Source organism: Podarcis muralis, chromosome 13, assembly GCF_964188315.1.
Source record: "Podarcis muralis chromosome 13, rPodMur119.hap1.1, whole genome shotgun sequence".
NCBI lineage: Eukaryota > Metazoa > Chordata > Lepidosauria > Squamata > Lacertidae > Podarcis > Podarcis muralis.
The window spans coordinates 10530256-10547595 of NC_135667.1; the positions used below are offsets into that span (position 1 = coordinate 10530256).

Below are 17340 nucleotides of genomic sequence, written 5' to 3' on the forward strand. Positions count from 1 at the left end.
TCTGTCATTTGCAGTAGTGTCCTTTTTTTTAGGATTGCTAGGGAGCAACCCTATGCACAAGGAGCTGGTTGGTGTAAATTAAGCCAGCCTAAAGTTACACCAGATCCAAACCCTGTTCAGCAGCTGGGTCCCTGCTGCAAGTCTGCCTCCACCTAGCAGAGGCGAAACAAGCCTTTAAAACAGTAGTTTACACCAGATTGCCCGGTTACATGATTGAGCAGAATTTTCTTAGGATCCAGCCTAGGTTCCCCACTCTCTGGTCCCACCACGCTTCACAAAGAACCCCCTTTGGGCACTTACACCAGCATCAATTTAGCCAGTTAAGCCGGGAAATTATGCCAGTGTATCTCTGGCTGAACCCAGGTTGGGAATCAGCCAGCTGAGGTGGAGATCCTCTGCATCTTAAGCCACTCATCCCAGCAGATCTCACCATAGGACTGCCCCTTCGCCTCTGTTATTTGTTTTTATCTGGCCTTCTTAATCATGGTCAAAGTGGATGCTGCTTTTTTTTGTTTCTGAGCCTCCTTGGGCAAGCTATGACTCAAAAGGTGGCGTATCCATAAATCTATCAATAGAAATAAGTACCATATATCTTTTTCCCTTCCTCATAGTAGAAACATGACAGAGAGGATGGAATTAACCCTCCTCTCTCCCACTGCCTCAGCCTCAAACTAGATCTGAACTCTGCAGCTGGTTTTTAAAATTATTATTATTTATACTTTTCAGATATATACATTTCACTGATTTTACAATCATTTTGACATTTTAAAACATGAGTAGGCAAACTAAGGCCTGGGGGCCGGATCCAGCCCAATCACCTTCTAAATCCAGCCCTCAGATGGTCCGGGAATCAGCATGTTTTTACATGAGTAGAATGTGTCCTTTTATTTAAAATGCATCACCGGGTTATTTGTGGGGCCTGCCTGGTGTTTTTACATGAGTAGAATATGTGCTTTTATTTAAAATGCATCTCTGGGTTATTTGTGGGGCATAAGAATTCATTCATTTTTGGGGGGGTTTTCCAAAATATAGTCCAGCCCCTCACAAGGTCTGAGGGACAGTGGACCAGCCCCCTGCTGAAAAAGTTTGCTGACCCATTTTAAAACTTGACTTCCTTCCCTCTCTTTCTGCGGTTCCTTAAATTTATTTTTAATGCCTTCTGCATATCCAAATTCACTTAACTTACTCGTTTATTTATCTTCTTTCAATATATACTCTTACGTAACTGCAGGTTATTACAATAATCCTGCCAGTGTTTTTATCTATTTACTGTAAATATTCAATAAACCATTTCCATTCTTTTATCAAAAGTTTGTTATCTTGATTTCTTATTCTTCTGGTAAGTTTCACCATTTCTGCATATTCCGTAAGTTTTTGTATCCATTCTTCCTTTGCTGGGAGTCTGAGTCTGGTTTTTTAGTTTAAAAGAAAAAAAGGTTCAAGGTTTCTGAATGCCATGTAACACTAATCACAGGCGAAAGTAGATTTCAACTTCCTTTTCCTTTGAAAAAACAAATCAGGTCCCCTCTCCTCTGCCTGTGTATTTGGGGTGGCTCTGTCTGTTTCCACCCAAAGAGACTCAGAATTTCAGTTTCTCATCCTCCCTGTTTCTGTCCTGCATCCCTTCTAGCCTCCGCCACAAAGATGGATGCAGTACCAGAGAATGTCACTACGGTGAAGACATTTGTCCTGTCTGGCTTGACCACTAGCCACAGCACCGAACTGGCGCTCTTCGTTTTCTTCACAGCTATCTACTCCCTGATCCTAGTTGGCAATGTTCTCATCGTCGTCACCATCATCTACGACCAGCACCTTCACACGCCCATGTATTTCTTCCTCAGCAACCTCTCCTTCATCGACGTCTGCCATTCTTCCGTGGTCATGCCCAAAATGCTCGCCGACTTCCTAGCGGAGACGAAGACCATCTCCTTTGGGGAATGCATAGCCCAGATGTTCTTCCTCCACCTCTTTGCTTGCACGGAGATCTTCCTCCTCACCATCATGGCCTACGACCGCTACGCCGCCATATGCAATCCCCTCCATTACGGCACCATCATGAGCCGCCGGGTCTGCCTCCAGTTGGCTGTGGCCATGTGGCTGGGCGGTTTGCTGCACTCCATAGCCCTGACATTGTTGACGCTCAATGTGCCCTACTGCGGCCCCAACAGCATCGACAACTTCTTCTGCGACGTCCCTTTGGTCATCAAACTGGCCTGTGCCAACACTTACGTCTTCGAAATCCTCATCGTCTCCAACTCGGGGGTGATCTCGGTGGTCTGCTTTGTTGTTCTGGTGGTCTCCTACGTGGTCATCCTCGTTTCCTTGAGGAACCGCTTCTCTGAAGGGCGGCGGAAGGCTCTGTCGACTTGTGCTGCTCACCTAACGGTGGTCACCTTATTCCTGGGCCACTGCATCTTCATATACCTCAGACCGGCCAAGAGTTTGGCTGCGGACAAGGTGTTTTCTATCTTCTTCACGGCGGTCACACCCCTGCTCAACCCCGTCATCTACACCCTGCGGAACGAGGACATGCTGAATGCCCTGAACAAGCTGCGAGGCCGACAGGTCAATCTGGAAGGCAAAGGGCATTAGGAGGAAGAGGGATGAAATGGTGCATTCATAAAAGCGCAAAGCTGCTTTATTTCAAACATCATTTGCAAACTAGTAAGAAGGAACAGCTTTTGACTACAATCAGCAAACAATATTTTATATCAAACTCGGGTATACCCCAGAATTCAGCAGTGGATTTGAAACCTTGGTTTTACTGGATTTATTTCAGTGCAGGCTCCCTACTGATCTTTGGAACTCCCTGACATCAAGCAGGTCCCTTCACTGTACTCTTTTCAATGTTTGCTAATATTTCAGGCAAGCCTATCTAGACATGTAGAATGTTGACTTGTTCTTTAATCTGGTTTTTAGCTTGTTGTTGATTTTAATTATTTTTTATATGTGTGAAATAGTTATTTTTAAACATTGTTGTTTTTTTAACTGATGATTTCATTATTTTATTCCTTTTGTAAAATGCTTTGAGGAGGTTTCTTAAAATCAAGCGGTATATAATTTTCATGAAGTCAATCGATAAAATGCCCTTCAGAGTCTGCGGCCATATCCACACCATATATTCAAAGCAGACTTGCCCCACTTTAACCCTCGTGGCTTTCCTCAAAGAATCTTGGGAACTGTAGTTTCTTAAGAGTCCTGGGAATGATAGCTCTGTGAGGGGTCTCTCAACCAACTACAGTTCCCAGGATTCTTTGGGGGGAAGTCGGGGCTGTTAAAGTGGTATAAATATGTTTTTAATCCAAGGTGCGCTTACAATCTGTGCCTGCTCCATGGTGGACTTGTATTGGACCTTTATAGATGGAAGGGTGGGACCATAAAATCCAGGGACCTAATGTGGCCCTCCAAACTTCTCTGCCTGGCCCTTGAGTCTCTTCCCAGGCCATAATCCCTCTTCAGCCATTCCTCTCTCCTCAGACCATGGCCTTCACCTGTCCTACTTAGCACTATCCTTGAGTGGTTTTGTCTTGCTGGAATTTGTCCTTGAGGATATCAGAGGATAATGCCTGGTTGGAGACCAGAGAGGGGTGTGAAAGCATCTGTAGGAAGTAGCCCAATGTAGCAAGGTAAAATTCATCATATGCTGCTTGGCCCATTATCAAACCCTCCAAGTGTCCCGATTTTCCAGGGACAGTCCTGGAATTACAAAAGCCATCCCAGCTTCTGATGTGATCCTGGAATGTCCCTATTTCATTCCCCCCTGCTGCTGCTGCTGAGCTCAGGGAGCAGAATGACATGGTGCTTGTCCTCAGCTGCTGTGAGGGAGCCTCCTGTTGCCTCTCCAGGGCTGCCACTGCCAGCCTCCTTTCTCGGACAGCTCATAGCGGTTGCTGGAGAGCAGGTGAGGAGGAGAAGAGACCGCTTCCACCATGGACCATGAGGAACCATGAGGAACCGGCTCTGAGGGGCAGGCAGAGGGCATGGCCGTCCTGGGTGGGAAGAAAGGAGGAGTGGAGCACAAGGAGTCTTGATGTTTATTTTTTAAATGCTTTGTTAATTGTGCCCTTTCCTAATATTTATTTATTCGTGCCTTGTTTCTCTTTTTGTCAATCTACCGAAGAATAAAATAAAATCGGGGTGAAGGGGTTTTCTCAGGATGATGGAAGTAGTGGCACTCGCTCTTCTTCTGATAGGAAATGCTCTGCCAGGGCGGGTGGGCAAAAAATGGGGGGTTGAGGAGGGTCAGAGAAATGTCCCTATTTTCATCTGAGGGATGTTGGAGGGTCCGCATTATGCCTCTGGCTCTTCCCATCACCACTGGAATGTGGCCCTCCGGCACACCAGGCACATCCAGGTTCAGGTGCATTGTGATGACATCATCACCACAGGCCAGGTCCTGGGGGCTTCAAACCCCGCTTCAGCCTTCATGGCAGGAGTTGAGAAGTTTCTAAACAAAGGTGGAGGGATGGCTCAAATAATCTTCTTCATGGCATAGAAGATGCCAGTTTCACTCAGGCCTTGGATACCACACTTGCCACTAGAGTTACCAGGACTCCTAACGCTCAGATTTTGGAAGGGCTGGCTGCTCAGGGATGGTGCCTATTGCAGTAAAGGCAAATCCTGAAGGCACATGTTGAAATGATAGATAGGTAGGTAGGTAGATAGATGATAGATGATAGATAGATAGATAGATGATAGATAGATAGATAGATAGATAGATGATAGATAGATAGATGATAGATAGATAGATAGATAGATAGATAGATAGATAATAGATAGATGATAGATAGATAGATAGATGATAGATAGATAGATAGATAGATAGATAGATAGATAGATAGATGATAGATAGATAGATAGATAGATAGATAGATAGATAGATGATAGATAGATAGATATAGATAGATGATAGATAGATAGATAGATGATAGATAGATAGATAGATAGATAGATAGATAGATAGATAGATAGATGATAGATAGATAGATAGATGATAGATAGATAGATGATAGATAGATAGATAGATGATAGATAGATGATAGATGATAGATAGATAGATGATATAGATATAGATATAGATATAGATATAGATATAGATATAGATATAGATATAGATATAGATATAGATATAGATATAGATATAGATATAGATATAGATATAGATGATAGACACACACACACCCAGGGGAGGCATGTGACTCATTGGTCAAGTAGGTAGCCAATAGGCTGTCCTCCACATATTACTTGAACATCCCAACTCCACTCTACATAGTTGGTGGTCAGGACTCATGGGGTAGTAATTAGGGTTTGCCAGACAATGTTGTTGACCTTTTTTCTTAGGGGGCCACACAAAGTTGAGCTTTTTGGGAAGATGTTTGTCTTTGAGCTTTGGGGGTAATTTTGATGCATTCTTCTTAAAAAGTCACCCTAGTTGCCATACGTCCAGGTTTTTGCCAATTTGGACACCATTTCAACAGTGCGATTTCCGGACGTGTCCAGGAAAACTCCTAGTATGGGAGTCCTAGTAGTAATCCATCAACATCTGGAGCAACACAAGTGAGCCCCCTTTGCCCTAAGACTATAGCAGTCCTATTTCCACGAGCCTGTGTGGTGCATCCAAGGTAACTAAATGTCTTGGGAGCTGGAGGTCAAGACTGGGGAACCTGTGGCCCTTCAGATGGCCTGCAACTTTCACCACCACCCCACCTAACCATGGCTTGCTTTGGCTGCAGCTGATGGGAGTTGGAGTCCCACAACATCTAGAAGCCTATGTTCACTTCAGCCACTTCCGAGCTTGGGAGGAGGTAGGGTTGCGGGCTTCACGCCCACCCCACATGTGCGGGGGCTGCTCCCAGCCCCCGCGAGACCTAGGGGAATCCTCGGCCGCGTCACCCACCCAGCCATCCAATCGGGTGGCTGGGGTGTGTTGCCTGCCCTATTTGTGTGGCACGGCCGAGGCTCGCCCTCTTTTTGCCGCACCAGCTGACTCCGTTTCCCACCCTTTCCTCCCTTTAGGCAGGCTCCTTGACATTGCTATGGACGTATGTTGGTCGCCGCAAGGGGCCTGGTAGGAATTTTTCCCACTTGGCAATTTTAGCCATTTGGTTTTTCGCCTACCTCGTAGCAACTCGTCACAACTCCCGGTTTGGCGGCTAGGCAATGGTTAGGGAGGGTTAAGAGTATTGGAAGGGGGGGAGGAAGCACCATCGCCTCCCCCCACAACAAAGGGTAGTCCAATAAAGGACTCCGGGGGGGGTGTTGCCCTGTCCAAAGCCTATGGAGGTGTGGGCCTAAGGCACGCCCCCAAGCGGTGACCCCGAGGGAGCTCCTAGTTGACATGCCTCAGCAGGACTCCCCCTAATGGTGGTTAACCCTTTACGCAATTAGGCTGAAGCCGGCTAGTCGATAGGACCAATGCCTAAGGCCAATACCACTCATTCCAGTAATCAAATAAAGTTGTGGCCTAATTCGCCCATTTAACCTTATATTCAGTGTGTCGTGTCTTTATTTCTGCTGGGGGGGGGGGCGGGAACTTGCCACACAACCCTTGGTTGATGAAAACCGAAAACCTTAACACCCACTCACTGCTCACTGTCGGTATTGCTAAAGAGTCAAAGGTTGCTTTGGGCTTTGGAACACAATGGACCCACAAACGGGGTGAAGGGAAAAGTTGTCCCCAAAGGAAGCTGCAAAGCACTGCCGTTATCTTATGTCCCTTTCTGGTTTTGGTTGCGGTTCCAAGGGGGTGATTCGGGTGTACACGTTTCTGCACCTATGTGCCATCTCCGGAATGTAACCCCTGCGCAAGACACGATCGTATTGTAAACAAAACATTGAGGCCTCTGTAATGTGTGCATGTAGCTTATCTTAGAGACAGTGATATGAGGAGACCAGAACTGTCCCTGGTTCCATGTAGATGAGGGATAGGGAACAATTTTCAGACACAATTGCCTTCTGGGGGGCCATATGCCAGAGGTGGGCGGAGCCAGGGGCAAAAGTGGGTGGGGCACTGAATATAAATGTTCCCTTGTTTTTCTACATGCCCCTCTCTATCCAGGCAAACCAGAGGCATCATAGAGTTCAAGAGGACACTCTAGCCAGGTAAAAACCACTCTAGGGACTCAGCTATACAGCTGCAAATATAACGTTCTAAGTGCACTTTAAGTGTATTATACAAATGTGACACTAGATGGTGATGGTGGGCTTATGGCAAATTCAATATATTTTTCAAAAAAATTTAGCATTTTCGCAGCGTTTCTTTGTATGTGTCTAGATTCCACCTAGGAGAGTAAAGTAAGGTCAGTGGTGGGAGTGATCTGGGGAGTTGGGTGTGGCTGAATTGGTGGAGTGGCCTGCATAGTATCCCAAGGGCCACATACAGTGGTCCAGGGGCCACATTTGTCCCTCCCTCCGCCCTAAGGTTTCCCGTCCCTAGCCTACACTGGCTGCTAGTGGACTGAGATCTCCTCCAACCCTACCTAGAAATGCCGGGGTTTGAACCCAAGACCTCTTGCGTATACAAAGCATCTGCGCCACCCACTCAAACACCAACTCTTTTTCTTTTTCTCACCCTTCCTGTTCAGCTTTCATTAGTACAAAAGGGATATCCCTCTCTCTCACACACACACACGATCCTTGCAATTCTTTACATCGAGAGATCATTTGGCCCCTGCCTGCGTCATGTCGTCCCACAGCAAGAAAAGAAAAAGGAAGTCTTCTTTGCTCTAATCAACTCCCCCTGGAACCTATTAAAAGTTTCTTTGATGAGGAACGGCGGATGATGAAACTTCACCAGCAAGTTTCTAAGGTTTTAATTATACGAAGACAGAAGTTTTCGTGAGGTGGAAGAGTGATGGGCAAAAGTGCAGGATAAACTTCATAAAAGACTGTGAAGAAGGAGGGAGGGAGAGATCCACTTAAAGTGTTATATTGGGGAAGGAATAAACCTTGCAATCTGTGTTTTGTTTTGAATTTAATGTCCCTGCCATCCTAATGAGACCGTCTCAAGTTGTTGAGTCCTAAACAAAGATGCTGTGGAGAGGCTAGTTTGACCTGGGAAGTTTTACCTCAGTCTTTGGATGGGAAGAGCACCTAGTAAAGACAGGGAGATTCTCTGTGCATGGTCAGAGGCACTCCTTCCATTTGTTGCCGCTTTTGAAATTGCACATTCATTTGAGGGGGGGAGATTGAACTCTGGCATGACCAAGCTTCAGGGAAAGTCCACTGCTTACCTAGATGGATCAGTTTAGTATTCGTATTGATATCGTTGCATTTGATATCATGATATCATGTATCATTCGTATTTGATATCATGTTGTTGATGCTAGTCTGCCCTTCACCCTAACATCCCAGTTTACAGGCTGTCATAGAGAAGCAAACATTTGTTTATGGAGTAAACAAACAAACAAATAATATTTCATTTATTATTTATTCATTGCTTGCCTTTACACCCCACCTTTTCCTCCAAGGAACTCAACGTGGTTTACATGGTTCTTCCCCTCCTCACTTAATCCCCACAAAAACTCTGTGATGTAGGCAAGGCTGAAAGGTGTTGACTGGGCCACGACATCCAGTGAGTTTCATGGCGCCCTCCCTGTGGTCTCCCAGGGCCTAGTCGGAAGTTCTAACCACTACACCACACTGGTTCTCTTCTACCATAGGTCCACCTGGCTCAATATTGTCTACTTAAGGGCTCTCTAAGCTATCAGGCAGGGAACCACTCCCAACCCTACCTGGAGGAAAAACGGGAAGCTGAGAGAAAGCAAAATTGACAGATTCACCATCTGTACCATCTGCCAATCTTTCCCCGCCTGAGGAGGACAGCCACTCATTTCCTCAAAGAGAAGACCTTCCGGTCCCTGAGTTTCTTCATGGCGTGCTTCACCTCTTCGTTCCTCAGCGTGTAGATGACCGGGTTGAGCACAGGAGTCACCACGGTGTAGAAGACAGCCACCACTTTCTCCATGGAGAAGTTTGAGACAGGGCGGGTGTAAAGGACAAGGCAAGGCCCCAGGAACAGCACCACGACAAGGAGATGGGCAGCACAGGTGGAGAGGGCCTTGCGCCTCCCCTCGGCGGTCCTCCCTCTTAGCGATACCAGGATGATGATGTAGGAAGCCAGGAGGGCCAAGAAACAAACCAAGGAGATCATGCCACTATTGGACACAATCAGTAGCCCTGTCAAGTAAGTGTCAGTGCAGGCCAACTTGATGACAGGGGGAACATCGCAGAAAAAGCTGTCTATGACGTTAGGGCCGCAATACGGGAGGCGGATGGTGAGGACAGTCTGCACCAAGGAATGGACCATGGCTCCCACCCACAGGGCGCCCACCAACCAGACGCAGACCTTCAGGCTCATGATAGACATGTACTGCAGCGGGTGGCAGATGGCAACATAGCGGTCATAGGCCATGATAGTTAGGAGGAAGATCTCAGCACAGGCACTGAGGTGGAGGAAGAAGAGCTGGGCTATGCAGCCGCCAAAGGAGATGGTCTTCTGGGCAAACAGGAAGTCGTGGAGCATCTTTGGCGCGGTGACGGAGGAATGGCAGATGTCGATGAAAGAGAGGTTGCCAAGGAAGAAGTACATGGGGGTCTGGAGACTCCGGTCGCAAACCACGGTCACCATGATGAGGAAGTTACCTGCTAGGATGAGCAGGTAGATGATAGAGAAGATAGCAAACAAAGCCAGCTCAAGTCGCCGCCGGTTGCCAGTCAACCCCAAGAACACAAAATGGGTCACTGTGGTGTGGTTTAGACTATCCATTGAAACAGAGCAGAGGGAGGTCCATGCGACGAACCTGAACACAGAAGGGGAAAGCACAGATTGTCTATATACTTTTCTATAAAACACAATACTGTATTGGCCTGAATATAAGCCACACTTTCCCCCCCAAATTCCAACCATGAAATGTTAAAGTGCAACTTAAATTCGCAACCTTACAAAAATTGGTTTTTACGATATCGCTGCTGAAACAGACATACGGCAAAACGGAACAAAAAAATGTTTTCTTGCTGATTTGTGAGCTTGAAACTGTTGTGCAATTAACCCATAGGATTTTCTTCTACATTTGCCATTTAGGGTGTGAGTGCCTGTGGAATTGTAGCAACTGAATAGCAATTTGCGATTTTAGCGATCTTGCGGGCTTGCAAGATCAAAGGCTTAAGTTGGCTCGGAGTTACAATTCTACCAACTGCAGCGATTTTCAGCCTGTAACCCAATTTTAAGGGAGCGGCTTATATTCTGGTATTGTCTTTTTTTCTTTTCCCCCTTAAATTTTAAAGGTGCGGTTTATTTGCGGGTGCGGCTTATATTCTGGCCAATGCGGTAATTTATATTGTACATCCTACATCATTGACTGTTTCCTCAGAGGCTGGACACTAGGCAAAGCTGGCCAGAGACATTTTGGTTACTGAGGCAAAGGGAAAAGATATTTCCTTCCCACATTCCATGTACAAAAATGCCAGAGCTGCCGTTGTATATAAGGCTCCATGCACACAGTACATTTAAAGCACATTCACAGCATGAAGGCTGCTGCATTAGTTTAGAGAAAAAGTAAGGGAAAGGGCACATGATAGAGGTGCAGACAATTACCGTATTTTTCTGTGTTTAAGATGCCACCATGTATAAGACGACCCCTATTTTTTTAACCCAAATTTAAGAAATTAAGTTGTTTAGCTTTTTGGGGGGGTGGGGGAGGTCACTTCTGCCAATTGCTCACCCACCTGCCCGCCACCCACCTCGCCGCAGCCGCCAATCGCCTGCACGCCTCGCCACAGCCGCCAATCGCCTGCCCAATTGCCACAGCCACAGCCAATCGCCAGCAGGCCTGGCCTCAGCCACCAATCACCCGCCCAATCGCCGCTGCCAAACTCCTGCTCGCTGCTGCCATTAATTGCACGTCCCCCCTCTGCATTCACTATCCGTGAATAAGACGACACCCAATTTTTGCCTAATTTTGCTTAGCAAAAAGCATCGTCTTATACACAGAAAAATACGGTATGCGTGATGCTGAGAAAACGGGTACAGAAAGGTTTCCCCCTTCTCTCATAACACTGCAACTCGTGGGCACACAATGTAGCTGAATGTTGGAAGATTAAAGATGTATAAAAGAAAGAACTTTTTTTTTCATATGGTGCATGGTTAAACTATGAAACTCACTCCCACTGGAGGCAGTGATGCTCACCAACTTGGATAGCTTTAAAAGAAGAGCAGACTAATTCATGGAGAAGGCTTTTAACAGCTACTAGCCGTGATGTTTATGCTCTGCTTCCTGAGCTTGAGGCAATAGGCTTCTGAATACCAGTTGCTGGAAACGACAGGAGAGGAGAGTGCTTTTGTACTGGGTTGCCGCTTGTGGGTTTTCCACAGGCTTCTGGGTGGCTACTGTGAGAACAGGACGCTGGGCTAGAGTCTTACATTCATATCAGACCCCCCAAGTGTCCCTATTTTCCAGGGACAGTCCTGGATTTACAGAAGCCATCCCAGTTTCTGATTCGATCCTGGAACATCCCGCTTTTCCTTAGGAAGTCCCTATTTTCATTGGAGAAATGTTGGAGGGTATAGTAAAGGTAAAGGGACCCCGGACCATTAGGTCCAGTCGTGACCGACTCTGGGGTTGCGGCGCTCATCTCGCTTTACTGGCTGAGGGAGCCGGCGTACAGCTTCCGGGTCATGTGGCCAGCATGACTAAGCCACTTCTGGCAAACCAAAGCAGCACACGGAAACGCCGTTTACCTTCCCGCTGGAGCAGTACCTATTTATCTACTTGCACTTTGTGCTTTCGAACTGCTAGGTTGGCAGGAGCAGGGACCGAGCAACGGGAGCTCACCCCGTCGCGGGGATTCGAATCGTCAACCTTCTAATCTGCAAATCCTAGGCTCTGTAGTTTAACCCACAGTGCCACCCATGTCCCGGAGGGTATAGTAGTAGGATGTCCCTATTTTTATTGGAAGGTATGAAGTTACGTGATCGCTCCCCAAACCAATGAGATAAGTGACTATACAATTTTAGAAGACAACTGAAGGCAGTCCTGGATAGGGAAGTTGTTTAATGTTTTATTATGTTCCTATATATGTTGTAAGTTGCCCAGAGTGACTGGGGCAACCCAGTCAGATGGGCAGGGTATAAATATTATTATTATTATTATTATTATTATTAAACAGGACATCCCTATTTTCACCCAAGAAATGTTGGAGGGTATGTCAGATGACTTCCCCATAAAAGAATCCTGGGAATGGTTTGTAGTTCTGTGGGGTGTAAACTACAGATCCCATGATTGGGAAAGTCATGTGCTTTTAATGTATGGTGTGTGCACAGCCTTACCTCAGTCTCCTCCACTGTGCTTGAGGAGCAGGCTATCTTAGACACATACACACACACATGCATGCATTCATGCACACACACACACACACACACACACACACACACACACACACAATGTGCATCCAGACTGTCAGTATTTTGTGGGAGGGATTCAAGTGCCTAATAATGAGTAGATTATTAGTAGTAGTAAGAAGTGCCTTAAAGTGCTCTGTTGCCCTAGTGCGGAAAATCCAGTTGAAGGAAGGAAGGAAGGAAGGAAGGAAGGAAGGAAGGAAGGAAGGAAGGGGCTTTTGTGGTTAAGAAAGTGGCAGGGAAGTGCATTAAAAAATATAGAATGATCAAATGCTTAATGGAAAGATGTATAAACACGCTGTATGCAAATCCAAATGAAAACAGGATCAGTGCTTTTTTCTGGGGAATATAGGGGCACGCATACCCCTAAACATTTTGTGAATCTTTGTACTTCTGTCCATTTACTGTATTTATTTTTCCTGATTTGAACTATAAAATGGCGATTTTCTTGAGAGTACCCCAAAATATTTGGGGGAGGGGAGGACTGAGCAGGATAGATGCTCATTTTCCTATAAAATTCCTGCAAGTAAATCAGAACGAATGCTTAATAAATATAATCTAACTTTTGCATAAGTGTTTTGCACGCAAATCAGGGTGAATGCTCAAAAAATAGGCAGTCTGCAGAAGCCAACACACAAACACATGTAAACACACACACTAAGGACAGTAGCAATTAATCTCTTTGTCCTATCTCTTTGAAAAGCAGCCTTGCCTGCAGACACATTCTATAGATTTCCCTGTACTGGTTGTGGTCGTTGTTTAGAATTTTTTCAAATAGGACAATATCATCTACCCTTGGTTTTAACTGTCTGCTAACTGACTGCTGCTATCATTCTGTTTAAACTTTACGTTTTATTATTAATCCGTGAAAAAATGCAAACTGTGTTTTGTTGTTGTTTTCTTTTTCCTGGGCAAACTGTGTGGATGGGTTGTAGGGGGTCCATATGGACATCCTGATGAATGAGCGTCTAAACATGATTAGATCTCCTTTGACCTCAGCTCGGCTCAGAAAACCTCAGGTGTCTTTCTCAAGGAGAAGTCTGTCTCTGTACTGGAGGAGCAAGGGGGTGGGATGGGTGTTTTGCAAAATCAATGAAATGGGTCAGACATTTGCTGCAGATGGTGACAGCAGTCACGAAATTAAAAATCACCTGCTTCTTGGGAGAAAAGCAATGACAAACCTAGACAACTTCTTAAAAAGCAGAGACATCACCTTGCCAACAAAGGTCCATATCGTTAAAGCTATGGTTTTCTCAGTAGTGAGGTATGGAAGTGAGAGCTGGACCATAAAGAAGGCTGATTGCCGAAGAATTGATGCTTTTGAATTATGGTGCTGGAGGAGACTCTTGAGAGTCCCATGGACTGCAAGAAGATCAAACCTATCCATTCTGAAGGAAATCAGCCCTGAGTGCTCACTGGAAGGACAGATCCTGAAGCTGAGGCTCCAATACTTTGGCCTCCTCATGAGAAGAGAAGACTCCCTGGAAAAGACCCTGATGTTGGGAAAGATTGAGGGCACAAGGAGAAGGGGACGACAGAGGACGAGATGGTGGGACAGTGTTCTCGAAGCTACCAACATGAGTTTGATCAAACTGTGGGAGGCAGTGGAAGACAGGAGTCCATGGGGTCACGAAGAGTCGGACACGACTAAACAACTAAACAACAACAATAAGTTGGTAACATGCTGGCTAGTTGTCAAGAAAAAAATGGAAAAGAACAGTAGCTGGGGGGAAGGAGCAGGTCCATTACCTCTTCATTCTCGCTAGAACAGACAGTAACCTGAGGCAAAATGCCTACTTCATGCATACTTCATTGGGCAGTTACAAGCTCACTGGATTTTCAACCAGCTCTGAAATGGCCATTTTAAAGGTAAACAGAAACATTGTCTTCAAAAAGCTAAAAGACCAGATTGGAGATAGTTACATTTAGTAAAGTGAGAACTGAAGCAAAATGGTCCGGGTGGCAAGAATTAATGAATTGATTATATACTAACCTTTTATGCTCTTCCACATTCGTTTAATACTCCTAACCCTTCTTTTAGCTTCTTTTAGATTCTTATAGTCTTTTATATATACCTTCTGTTTTAATAATTTTAGCTTTCCAAAACATCTTACAGATTTTAAATGATTGTACCCCACCCTACTTATGCTGGTCTATGACTGTAGTAAAGATTTGATTGATTGAAGAATTAGATTACATTCCTACCACTTGCTGCCCCTCAAGATCTGCCACCTGAGGCAGCTGCCTTACTCTGCCTCATGGTAGGACCAGCCCTGTTAAGAAGGAAACTTCAGAAGTGTGTGAGATATTACTGCCTTGGGCTACACCAGGGGAATGTTTTATTGCAATATGAAGATTTATGATCTCTTTGTTTTTCTCCTTAGTTTGCTCTCTTTCATCTGCCATGCCCATCTTCCTTCCTTCCCAGTCTCTCTCTCACAAATAATCTTGTCACATATCTATGGACAGCATTCAGCTAAGTTGTTGTGGTGTGTGGAATGAGGTATGCGCATACAATAGCACCTTCTTTCCCTCTCCTCTCCTCCCTTCACACTCCCCACACCCCGTGCCCCATAAATCTGCTCTGGACCCAGCTATCTTTCGAAAAACACACTTCTCTGAATTTTGTAGTACAGTTCTCCAGTCAAATAATTGTGTGTGCGCACGCATGCATCTGTGCATGCATGTGTATTAGGTGAAAGAGTACACATAAATGTGCATAATAAAAAATAACATAGAAAAATGCCTCATAGTAGGGGAAATCGCCTTGCAAAAACGTGTGTACCAGGCAAAATGGCATGCAATGATGTACAGGTTAGGAGAAAGTCACAAAGTGCTGGTGGTTTTCATAAGGACTCGCAAAACCAAATCACAAACGCATATGGAAATGTGGGAGACTGCAAGTTAAGAGTGAAAAAATGAGAATCTGAATCTGAAACTGATAGATTCACCCAGCCACCATTTCAGACTTATATTATCTCCATTGGTTTGTATCCAATGGTAGCCCTACTCAGAGGAGACTCGCTGAAATTAATGAACCTAAGTTAGTCATGTCCAGTGACTTCAATGGGGCTAACTCTGAGTAGCCCTAGCAGTGGACACAACCCGTTCTGTCCTTGTCGAAGTAGCAAATATTTACCTGAAAGGGTCAAGAAAGAAAGCGATTGTGACAAGGTCTTCATGACTTGATCCTACCTCTTTGTTATGATCTCTCCTTCAAGCTCGTTGCTTACTCAGAATCCTTTTGGATCCACCTCTGAGATTTTCCTTCTTCCAATTATATATGAAGGTTGAAGGTTTGTTTGTTTTCCTTGCAAGAACTCGGTGTGACATCTTGGAAGACAATGGAGGCAGAAGAAGAAGATCTTGGGAGATCTAAGCTCCTCAGACTAATTAATTCACCAAGGGGCTTGGGTGTTTGTTATTCTGAAGGTTTCCACATGTGCAAACGGTCTTAGGCAGACTTTGGTAGCAGCCGAAGAATAAAATGTATTGTTTCTGGAAGGTACAGACCCATAACAGAGGCTATCGTGAGCTCCTTGGAGGAAAAGTGTGGTATAAAATTCAGTAAATAAAACAAATGATGGTTTTTCATGGGGAAGTTTTATTCCACTTGATTTCCATTACACTTTTTGAACGAATATCCATTGGCCTAACGCCAGACATAAAACTTTGTGGTGAAGGTGAAATAACTCTGTACATGCTTATGGGCTTGCTTGCTTGCTTGCTTGCTTGCTTGCTTGCTTTCTCCTCCAATACTTCAGGCGTGAATATAGAAACATTTATTTGCCCACAAAAGACCACTTGGCCAGGCCTCCATGAAAGCCTTTCTCTACCTGTGGTACAGAGGGTTGTGTTTTAAAAATAAATAAATAAATATCAGCCTTTGTGCTGTGCTGCTCATTGGTGCAGACCACACTACTAATAAATGGCACAGCTACAGAGGTCAGTTGAAAAGTTGGCAACCTAAGCATTCACATCCTGTACAACAGCTTGCTGTGTGCAGTGGATTCTGAAGCAAGGCAAGTTGGTGAACAGACTGCAAGAGTTCCCTTTCTTTTTAAAAAAATGAGTTTCTTTTCTTTCCTAGGGTCCTGTTGGTTAGCCAGTTGCCTGTTGCTCCTTCAAAGCTATGAGCTGAGGTTTGAATCACAGCTTCACAAGGCTCACGAGTTGAACTATGGAACTCGCTGCCAGAGGATATAGCGACAACCAACAACTTGGATGTCTTTTTAGAGGGATTGGACAAATTTGTGGAAGATAAAACTATCCGTGGCTACTAGTCATGAAGGCTGTGTTCCACATCCATTGCTGTATTCCAGTTACTGGGAATCACACTGTCAGTTTGCATTTCTTAGTACAGAAAGTATTGATCAGATGTGTAGAGAGTTTTCCCATTTTGATTGATTCAAGAAGGAGCCTGGGTTTCGTTCTCTCTCTTTTTCTCTTTTTTCGTTCTGGTGTGGGGTCCTGTATGTAGTTTAGTCTTATTATAAGTTATTGTAAGTTTAAGTTAAGTCTGCTGCAACTGGATTTCTTATGGACAGTGCCAATCCGGAATGTATTGCATTTGTGACCATTATGCTCATTTGCCTTCAGTAGCAGTAAAGCTCTACTGGATGAAATGCCTCTGGTCTATTTTGGGGGGATCCTGCAACGTGTTTTAAGTTTTTACTCTGCTAACGATACATTGGAATCTACTCTGGATCAGTGGAGTAGAATTTAAATGACACACACAACTGGGGAGAGTGGTGTTGGGTTCAGGTTCTGCTGTGGGCTTTTCATAATAGGCATCTTGCTCGCCAGAGTTAGCGCAGGATGTTGATCCTTTGGCCTGAGCCAATAATGGTGCGCCTACATTTTTACATTTCCTGTACAGTGGTACCTCGGGTGAAGTACTTAATTCATTCTGGAGGTCCGTTCTTAACCTGAAACTGTTCTTA

General features: G+C 45.0%; 2 protein-coding genes across 2 annotated transcripts; one reads left to right on the forward strand and one right to left on the reverse strand.

The window, feature by feature from the left end:
- Positions 1-1636: 1636 nt before the first annotated feature.
- LOC114583449 (olfactory receptor 4E1-like) lies at positions 1637-2817 on the forward strand. Its single transcript, XM_077917980.1, has one exon. The coding sequence runs from the start codon at positions 1645-1647 to the stop codon at positions 2590-2592; it is 948 nt and encodes a 315-aa protein (XP_077774106.1). The 5' UTR covers positions 1637-1644; the 3' UTR covers positions 2593-2817.
- A 5597-nt stretch (positions 2818-8414) lies between these two features.
- On the reverse strand, positions 8415-9766 carry LOC114582105 (olfactory receptor 4E2). Its single transcript, XM_028702888.2, has one exon. The coding sequence runs from the start codon at positions 9764-9766 to the stop codon at positions 8828-8830; it is 939 nt and encodes a 312-aa protein (XP_028558721.2). The 3' UTR covers positions 8415-8827.
- Between the last annotated feature and the right edge of the window lie 7574 nt (positions 9767-17340).